This window comes from Sorghum bicolor, chromosome 3, assembly GCF_000003195.3.
Source record: "Sorghum bicolor cultivar BTx623 chromosome 3, Sorghum_bicolor_NCBIv3, whole genome shotgun sequence".
NCBI classification, from domain to species: domain Eukaryota; kingdom Viridiplantae; phylum Streptophyta; class Magnoliopsida; order Poales; family Poaceae; genus Sorghum; species Sorghum bicolor.
Window position 1 is genome coordinate 9,573,512 of NC_012872.2, and position 10,514 is coordinate 9,584,025.

At 44.3% G+C, this 10,514-nt stretch overlaps 1 protein-coding gene across 1 annotated transcript; it reads right to left on the reverse strand.

Annotated features, from left to right (window-relative positions):
• LOC8072365 (ricin B-like lectin R40G3) lies at positions 6,526–9,272 on the reverse strand. Its single transcript, XM_002457487.2, has 4 exons — positions 8,728–9,272; positions 8,263–8,385; positions 7,293–7,521; positions 6,526–6,863 (listed from the first exon to the last, which is right to left on the reverse strand). Coding segments are annotated over exons 1-4 (858 nt in total). The 5' UTR covers positions 9,232–9,272; the 3' UTR covers positions 6,526–6,861.

Below are 10,514 nucleotides of genomic sequence, written 5' to 3' on the forward strand. Positions count from 1 at the left end.
TACCTATATATAAAAACTATACATGAAAAGATAATATATAGAGCACATACGAATTGGTTCCAAAAAGACTTAAATAATAATTCAAATATTGACTGTTATCAAAATAATCTCAAATGTTGAAAGCTCATCAAAATAATAAAAATGGATATATATTATTTATCTAATTAAGAGAGCTTATTTTTTTGGAAATTAAAATGTTGAGCCCAAAGTCAAGAAGTGCATAAAGAAAAAGTCAACAACTGAATGAAATACTCCCTCCATACCTGAAATTGTTGACGTTTAGGACATGATTGTGCTTACCAAGGAGTGATTAATTAGAAGGTATTTTTCCATCTCTACCCTTATTAAATAAATTTACGACTGCTCTTCAAACAAGAAAGTTGTCTAGCTTCAGTGGCTAGAGCGCATGTTGTGAGACATATTGTGTGAGGTGCAGAGTTCGAAACCCAATCACCGCACGGCGCAGGGGTAAGCCCTTGTTTAGATACACCCAAAAACCCAAAACTTTACAAGATTTCTCATCACATCGAATCTTGCGGCATATGCATGGAACATTAAATATAGATAAAAAAGATAACTAATTGCACAGTTTACTTGTAAATCACGAGACGAATCTTTTAAGCCTAGTTGCTCTAAAATTGGATAATATTTGTCAAATAAAAACGAAAGTGCTACAGTGTCAAAATACAAAAAGTTTTTGGATCTAAACAAAGCCTAAACGGGTCAAGTTTGAGTCTTGATGGCCACAACGTCACTTTTTCTGAAAACAGGCGCATAGCCCAGAACGTCAAGTATAATAAGTATGGAGAGAGTATAGCAGACAATCACACGCACACGTCACTCTCCAAAACTTTCACAGCCCACACGTCCTCCTCCAAACGATCATAGGCGCAGGCGGCAGTAGCACCTAGGCTGGGCCCAGTTGCAGCTACTCACATGGGCAGCATGAGACAGCAGTGCACGCGCTAGGAGACCAGAGCCCAGACCGGGACGGTCCAGACAGAACCGGCGGTTCACCGGTTTCCTAAAAAACCTGCCAGTTCAAGTGGGTTTTAGCAGTCTTTGGTCTTTTAAATGAACCGACCGTTATAGTCTTTTGGTTCGATCTTTACCGGTCCAACTACCGGTCGGTCCAAATAACTAGGCTCCAAATTTACCTCGTATGTCTCTAAACCCGGTGAGGATTAATCCGTTGTGGATGAACCCAGATTGCCCAAGGAGGATATGGTGATGCATGCATGGCTCAGAGGGAGGAGGGATTTGATGGCACTAGGCTCGTCATCAGGTTTCACGGCTAGTTGGATCTCGTGCCTATGCTTTCCAGATTAACAAAGATGTGCTGTAAGAGGTAGATAATGTGGCCACCGTTGTAGAACACTTTTTACCACCTTTGTAGCTCTGTTTCCTAGCTAGTAGTGAGATTTCTTGGATGTCCTACGCTTTGCTCAATTGTCGTCGTATTGTATATTGCTAGACGTCGTTGCATCTAGCCACTTGATGAAGATTGCTATGGTGCCTGCAGCTGGCCGGCCTACACTTGTGGCCTGGTGGGCTCCGCTCCACTTGATGAGTATTGTCGCCTTGGTTACCACCCAGAAGCTCAGAATTAATTTAACGGAGCATGGAGGGAAGCTAGGATGATCAATTCATGGAATGTGTGGATCGACTCATTTGCTCGTTTGCCTCTCCATGTCTTCCTATTCTAAGGGGTGTTTAGGACTGCTCAACAAACTCCACTATGGAGCAACTCTATAAAAAACTGAAGTTTGTAGAGTAACTCTTTAAATCCTCTTACAACTCTATCCTTTTTTCTCGTACTGAGTGCGTAGAGCTGAAACTGTTTGACTAAAAAATATGGAGCAGAGCTGAAAAATGTAGAGCAGAGTAGTGCCAAACACTCCCTAAATCCGATCAGGCATCAGAAGTTTAGAACGTAGACGCGGTGGCCGGCGAACGGCGGTGCAATGACTCAACACGGTGGCGGACGACGCCCGGCAGACGACGACACGAGTACTCGATGCGGTAACAGCGGCTGCGGCTCTGCCTGACCGCCTGCAACTGCAAGTGCAACGATGGCACCCAAAAGAAGAGCAGATATATATGTGATGAAAGGTATTTTTATTTCAAAAATTAGAATTCTAAAAACTCTATCTTTGAGTGTTATTAATCTAACTAGCATTGTAGATTGATACACATTACACACGGATGTAACCTGTAGGTTTAATAACCAATAATTCGATTATTATTTATTATTTGCCTTTTTGTCTTGTGATTGTTTTTATACATATTTCAAGAGTATTTTTGCTAAAGCATTTAGCACTAGCAGCTCTGCCTGCATAAGGCTTTGGTGGATAACAAGAAGAGTCTCGAGAACACAAGGATGGGTACTGAGGTTCCAATGGGTCTATGCCCAAATAAAGCTTTATTATGGGTATGTATGTGTTAATAACAATCTTCATTTAGTGAGTTATTTAAGTGCCAATGCTTTACTTTTGGATTTCGGTTATATTTGTTGATCACAAAGTAATATACATATTTAGAAAATGTTTTGGTGCATCCTGGCAAAGTTGATAGTTACATTATACATGTTTGACCTTTACAGATCCGTCACACCTGGAAAATATTCCTGCCTCCGCCACTATGGGCTAATTTCTAACAATGAGTTTGGCACCATTGTTCCACCTGTTATCACTAATGTTCCACCTGTTATCAGTCAGCTATTATCTGAATTTCCCACGGTGGTGTCTCCACCGGTTGCCACCAGAATGTGAGTGTGATCATCCCATCCAATTGATTGAAGGGGCCCGACCGTTTATTGTTTGTCCATACAGATATCCACCAATGCTTAAAGATGAGATTGAAGCGTAAGTTGACACAATGTTGTAGTAGGGATCATTTAGCCCAGTTCATCGCCCTTGAGTTCTCTAGTCCTGCCGGTGCATAAGGACGGTTGATGGCGTTTTTGCATGGATTATCGCTACCTCAATGCACCCTCACTGTCAAGAATGTGTTCCCAATACCAATCTTCTATCAGTTGGTAGATGAGCTGATAGACGCTCATTGGTTCTCCACACTTGATCTAGGTACTTTTCAGGGCGCCATGAATTCAACTCTCAAGCCACTCCTTTTTCGCTATGGAATTGTCTTTTTCGATGGTATTTTGATTTACACTAAAACATTTGAGGACCATGTGGAACATCTGTGACAAGTTCTTTCATTGCTGGCCTAGGATCATTGGGACATCAAACTATACAAGTGTAAGTTTGCTCAGTTTGAAATTTCTTATCTAGGACACATCATCGGTGCGAAGGGTGTTGCTACTAATGTTGGCCTTCAAAGGTTGAAGCTGTAGTATCTTGGTCCCAACCCTCCAGTGTTAAAGAGCTATGCAACTTTTTGGGTCTTGCAGGGTTTTATGAGCAGTGTATCTGCCGTTATGCCATTGTTCCCAAGCCATTAACATCGTAAGCACAACTTGTTGATCTGGACCTCTGAACATTCAACTTCATTCAACATTCTAAAATAGTGTCTCAATATTGCTCCTATACTGGTGTTGCTGGATTTGGTGTTGCTAGATTTCACCCAACAGTTCTGCATTGACACTGATGCTTCCAACACCGGTGTGGGGGCCGTACTTCTTCAGAATGAGCACCCTAGCCTTCCTTAGTCGATCCCTTGGTCCCAAGAATCAAGGTCTATCAGCATATGAAAAGGAGTACATGGCCATTGTCATTGCCATTGCAGTGGATCACTACCGCTCTTATCTGTGATTGGGTGAATTTCTCATTTTCACTGACCGAAAGAGTATGTCTCGTCCACATGAATGAGCAAAGATTGCACATGGCATGGCAACAAAAGTTATTTACCAAGCTTCTAGGCCTTCATTATCACATTGTGTACAAGCCTATATTAGACAATAGAGTGGTCGATTCCCTCTCCTATCATGCTCATTCTGCAAACTTGCTATCTATTTCTCTCTAGTCCCCTCTTGGCTCAATGATGTCATGGCCAGCTATGCCACCGCTCTAGTCCCCTCTTGGCTCAATGATGTCATGGCCAGCTATGCTAACCCTAAAGCTCAAGCTTTGCTTGCCAAGTTAGCAGATTTTTCTTCTGCTAAACCACATTTTGGTTTGAACCAAAGGTCTGATCCGTCACAAAGGCAAACTATGGGTGGGGGTTGATCCTTCTTTCCAACACCAGATTATTGAGGCGTTCCACTCCTCAGCTATTGGGGGTCACTCTAGTTTTTTCGGCTACATACCACCGCATCAAACATTTGTTCTCTCGGATTGAGCTCAAATCATCGTTTAATAGTTTGTTGCCTCCTATCCAACCTATCAGCAAGCAAAGCTAGGCCACACATGCTATCTAGGCCTTCTCCAACACCTATACTGTCGCTTGGCAGAGTATTTCCATGGATTTCGTGGATGGCCTTCCTTCTTTTGGTGACAAGAAGCATCCTTGTCATTGTTGACAGGTAATGATAAACAAATCATCCCTTTGGCTCATCCTTTTATAGCTCTCTTTTAGTGGCTAAACTTTTCCTCCAACATGTTTACCGCCTCCATGGATTGCCCAATTCTATCATATTTGCAGAGACTGTGTGTTCACTAGCCCATTGTGGCAAGAATTGTTTCGCCTGGCTGGTGTCACTATGAAAATGTCCATCCGCAAATGATTGGACAGATGGAGAGGGTTAATCATTACTTGGAGACAATCTTGCGTTATTTTGTCAGTGCAGACCCAACAAAATGAATTGAGTGGATCTACCTGGACAAGTGTATCGGTACAACATGACTTTGTTCTATGGGGTTTCGCCATTCTACGTCCTCTACGGCCACCTTCCATGCCATTTTGGCTTGAGTGCACTTATGGCTGCTGCCCCAACTTCCTTATCTGACTAGATGCAAGAAAAGTCTCTCATGTTAGAGTTGATCCAGCAACATTTGAAGCGTGTCCAAGAACGCATGCGCATTTAGGCTAACAAATCTTGCTCATAACATCACTTTTATGTCGGTGACTAGGTCTACTTGAAGTAGCAGCCCAATGTACAGGCTTTCCTTGTGCCCCGCTCTAACCAAAAGCTTGCATTCAAGTTTTTCAACTCTTTTTAGGTTCTGGACAAAATCGGTGTTTTTGCGTACAAGCTCGACTTGTTGGCGACTTCTTTCATCCACCCCGTGTTTCACGTGTTCAAGCTCAAGACCTCAGCGCCAACATTGCATACCATCTCAATGCTTCCCTAAGCTTTGGACTGTCTGCAATTTCTAGTGAAGGTTCTTTAGCGACATGTCTTCACCTCCGGAATCTCAATCCTTCTGCAAGTATGCTCATCCAATGGTCCGGGCTCCCTTGATCACTGGCCACTTCAGAGGATCTCAAAGCCCTAAAAGCAACACTTCCCGTGTGCTCATGCTTGAGGACAAGCACCTTCTCTACCAGCCATGAGGACAAGCAGGCTTCTTAAGGGCACTCACAATGCAGACTATCATAAAGTCTAAAGTTATTTATTACCTCGAACAATGTGGAGAGTCTAAATAAGACTTGAAGTCTTATTTTTTCTACATTTTTCTTCAATAAATATGATGCCACATCAGCAAAATACCATAAATAATATGTAATTAATTATCTTGAACTCTGTGATAGAGTCAGTGCCTTTAGACGCACTATGCGCGTCCGATAGAGAAAGGAGTTACAGATACAGGCAAGGGCTCCACCACTGATCACGTGCCACCTGCCCAAGTGGGCAATACATGGGCTCTGCGTGGCAGTGACTAGAGTAGATAATCATGCACTACCAAAGAGAGGAGAGGCAAGGAGTACAAGACAAGTAAGAAACAAACTAATACAACAATCCATAACGGTCCTGGTTCTGTTCCCCATCTCCTTGCGTGTTCATCCTCAATCTATTCTCCAACCCCTTCCCCAGTTCCGTTCCTAACACTGACGAAAGAGGATCGATCGAAGCCCAAATGTCGGTAAGCGCTACTGTTGTCCTGCCAGAAAGAAATGGTCTGTTTCGCCAAACCACAGAATCAGGCTCTAGTCTCTAATTTCCTATTCATGAACCAACTAGCATATCGCGGCCTCTATTATAAAGTCCTGGGTGTGCAAACGATTCCAGAGGCATCAAATCTCAATCTTCTAAAAATGACCGCATGGTACTGCCCATGAAATATCTTCAAACAGTTCACAAAAGAGTACGAAAATGGGCATCTTTTTCGGCAGGTGCATGAACCTCTGGGCTCTGGCCCTCCCGACAGTTTCTAGTGGATCATGCCTTTCGGCTATTGCACGACTATTGCACGAACTTCGCATCATGCTGCAGGGATGAATGAAAACAATAATGCACCGTCTCCATCGTCCTCGACATCCTCTACTCCAGTCCGTGACCGTACGTGAATGGTGAAACACGAGCCATGCATGGTGATTGATGAGGGTCAGTTCATGCTTTGGCTCCCAGCTCGCAGGTGCAGCCAACGCCAGATTACGTTTATGCATGACATGAACCATCTCACAAGATATATAACCAACTCATAAATTCCACAGCAGGAGCAGCAGAGCATACGTGCATCAAGCAAAGGTTCATACATCACTCGTCACACTTAGTCCAACAACGATAAGTTCATACAATATATATACACCAACGCTGCTATCTAGTGTAGTGTCGCGCATTACATATATTAATATTAATATTAATAATTAATGCGTTATGTATTATTATCATGAAAACGGAATGGAACACAATACTCACACAGGCATCTCAGAAGCGCCTCTTATTCCAGAAACTTCAGTACCAATCACTTCCCTTATTACGACAGGAGCTCCTTTGTGCAGCTCACCCACACATTTTCTTGTTCCTGCCAACAGAAGAAACCATAATTAGTTGACAGACCCATCTTACAGAGCAGAGTATGATGCTATTACTGAATTCAAAAAGTCAGATTAGTCTATACATCAATGTTGCGATTTTGCAACATTTCAGATCTTATACAGCTAATTCAATTTCCTCTTATAAGGACCTTATTCATTTTGATGCTGCGAACAGAAATACTATCAGCACAATTGTTTAGGAGCTTTTCAGCAACAAATCAAACTATTCAACAATTAATGCTGGTTGTTTATATGCAATAAATCAAACTGACGAGTAGTTTAAAAATCAATTATTACTGATAGTGATTTAACTTTTAGAATTTCCAATAAAGACGGTTGGTACATAAAATTTGGATGAAAATAATGTTGCAGTAGGAAACTATATATATGTGCAGCCCAAGTTCTAGAGAACTTACACCATGGAACAATCTTCCAGCGCTGGTTGTCTCCCTCACACCACTCCCACAGCACAAGGGTTGTTCCGTCGTGCACACCACCATGGTCCTTGTCTCCATGTAAAGCATCAAAATTCAGGTAGATGTTGTTGACCATCCTAATGCAGCGGAATCCATCCCCAACATCCCTGCTCTCTGTCCACAGGACCGACTCATCCAGTTTGTCTGGATCATAGCGGGTCAGAGGAACCTAAAAATAGTCCATTGAAGATAACATGGGTAAGGATCAAGCAAATCTCATAGATGTTTCATTGTGCAACTGGGAATGCGTGAGGACACAACCATACTACCCCAGTACCATGACTAACATTACCAAATTATTTTAGGACATATGACACAATATGTAGCGTGATATGCACAGGTTCACCGATAGGAGCAGCGTGATATGCACACGGATGCGGATGTCAAACACCAAGGACGATAGATGCAGATCTAAACTATTGACAAGGTAACCACTGCGGCACACTGATGTAATTGTGAAGTACATGACAATGGTTAATCAAACATTATTTGAAATTAGGACAAAAAACAAATCATGCGAACCCTGCATGTTTATGGTACTTCAGACAATAATAACGGAATCTTAGTTAACTGATAACTAAGACAAATTGCTGTGCTTCAAAATACTACTCGCAATCAAGAGACAGGCGCGCGTTAACTCTGCACTAAGTTTAGCTGTACTAATTCAAGCATTGATGTTCATTTCTGATACTATTTGGGTATTGAAGGAAATCTAGTTCCATGTTAGGGACCAGCACTACAAGGGATGCTGCGAGCGCAAGTTTGGGTGTGCCATTAGCATAGTCTCAAAGCTGTATATATAAGATCGAGGGACGCCTAGAGTACATTTCCACAAGCATTTGTGATTATATAATAGGTAAACTAGACGAATGAAGAAGCATAGATGGTAGCATCGAGCGGAGAGACTTACAGGGTGTGACTGGCCAAGGGAATGCTTGAGAGCCTCTCCAGTGGCCTTGTTGACGAGGACGATGGCAGGGTAGCCTTCCTCATCCTTCACCCTAGTGCTGTACTTCATGTCCTTAATCCAGTGCTGCATCATAAGCAAAGTTGAATAACGTCACCACAAGGCAAGGACAAATGTCAAACTGAGGAATTCCTAATTTTTTTTCTTGTGTGTTCCCCAATCCCCAGAAAGAAAAAAAAAAGGCAAGGCAGGATCGCATCAACGAATCCGCCAAATTTCCGTGCAAGACCGTGAAGGGAGTCTTTTCGTCCAGACCCCGAGATCACAACTCGGATTTGGGGCAGTTCAAACTCGTTAACATGATCAGGATCAGGCCACGTCTACATCAACACCCAACAGCAAGAGCAGAGTACAGCAAAATGGAACAAATATCTTCGGCTAGGCAGAGGGCGCCACCGCAATCGTTACCTGCGTGTCGTCGTTACGCTCAGTGCGCACGAGGCAGACCTTGCCGTCGCGGGCGGCGAGGCTATACTGGTCATCCCCGGCCTTGCAGTAGATCCTGTAAGTCTGCTGCCTCACCGGCGCAGCGCCCCCGCCCCCGGCCCCGTGGTGCGGGCGTGTCTCGTGGCCGTACTCGGATCCGCCGTGGTGGTGCGGGCGGCCCTCGTGGCCGTACTCGGGGCCGCCACCCCCGTACGCGCCACCAAGGCCGCCGCCGCCGTAGTGCGGCCTCCCGTCTCCGGGCTCGTGCCCGACGTGGACGACGTTGCCGTACCCACCCCCGCCGCCGTACGCGGACTGGGGCGGAGGACGGCCGTACGGGTCGGGGTCGACGGGCGCGCGGCCGTACGGGTCGGGCGGCGGCGGCTGGCCGTAGCCGCCGTAGGCCGGGGGCGGTGGGCCACGGCGGTCGTCCTCGTCGTCGTCGCGGCGGTGGCCGTGGTGGTGGTGGTGGTGCGGGAACTCCATGATTGGCGATCGGGGTGGGAAATGGATCGATCGGTCCGGGCGCAGAAGGCGCGCTTATATGGGGCCGGTCTGATCTGGCCGGTCCGGTCCTGTCCGGTCGGGCGCCGGTCTGGGGGAGGCGGACGCGGCCGGGGTGGGGTGGGGTGGAGCCGTGGCGCGTGGAACACGGGGGCATTCGATTCGAAGCGCGTCGTGGCACCGACGACGGCCGAGGCCGATCGGACGGGAGGCTTCTGTGGCTCGGAGGCTTCCCGTGTACCGCGTCGCCGCAGGTGCATACGGAGTACTTTATGTGTAACGTGTTCCATCAGTGACGTGAACATATTGTGCCAGGTGGTCTTCCTGTATTTGTCACAAGCTGCCAATTTCCCTGCCACGTTGACGTCGGTACAATAATGTGCAGTGCTATGTTGCTGCTCAAAAAAAAAAAAGAAAAGAAAAACGGACCTACTACACGTCAACTCTCAACTCGTCGTCCTTGAATTTTCGATCTTCCGGAACCTTAGGTAGGCACTAGGCAGTGACAGCCAAGAGATGGTTTCCTCTCATTGCACCGACCACGTCGGATGCGACCCCACATCACACGGCCCATCTCAATCCCTTCATTATTATATATCTCTTTTTTTTTGTTTGATTTGCTCTTCTTTCATTTTGCACAATCATGTTCCTTTGATCCGATCTGATTCCCTGTTTGCCTGTTCGTGCACATCTCTGCCCTCAGGCCTTGTTTAGTTTGCAAAATTTTTGTTTTTTAGCTACTGTAGCACTTTCGTTTTTATTTGACAAACATTGTCCAATTACGGAGTAACTAGACTCAAAAGATTTATCTCACAAATTACAGGTAAACTGTGCAATTAGTTTTTATTTTTGTCTATATTTAATGCTCCATGCATACGACCAAAGATTCGATGTGACAGGAAATCTTGAAAATTTTTGCGAACTAAACATTTAGGGCTTGTTTAGTTTCCAAAAGTTTTCAAGATTTTCTGTCACATCGAATCTTGCGGCACATACATGATGCATTAAATATATATAAAAACAAAAACTAATTGCACAGTTCATCTGTAAATTGTAAGACGAATCATTTAAGTCTAGTTACTTCATAATTGGACAATGTTTGTCAAATAATAAAAATGAAAATGCTACAGTGTTGAAATCCAAAAAAATTTGCGAACTAAACAAGACTGAGTTGAAATGTGTGTATAAGTTGAAAAGTATAAACATAGAATGATTATCTATATAATCAATTTTTATCTTCTACTTTATGAATTTGAGATAGTCTT

Bases quoted from the DNA above. Each gene is read 5' to 3' on its own strand.
- LOC8072365 (XM_002457487.2), bottom strand. From the start codon at position 9,231: ATGGAGTTCCCGCACCACCACCACCACCACGGCCACCGCCGCGACGAC. The intron at 8,386-8,727 runs GTAACGATTGCG...CTTATGATGCAG, and splicing joins AGCGTAACGACGACACGCAG to CACTGGATTAAGGACATGAA. The intron at 7,522-8,262 runs GTAAGTCTCTCC...GACTATTTTTAG, and splicing joins CCCTTGGCCAGTCACACCCT to GTTCCTCTGACCCGCTATGA.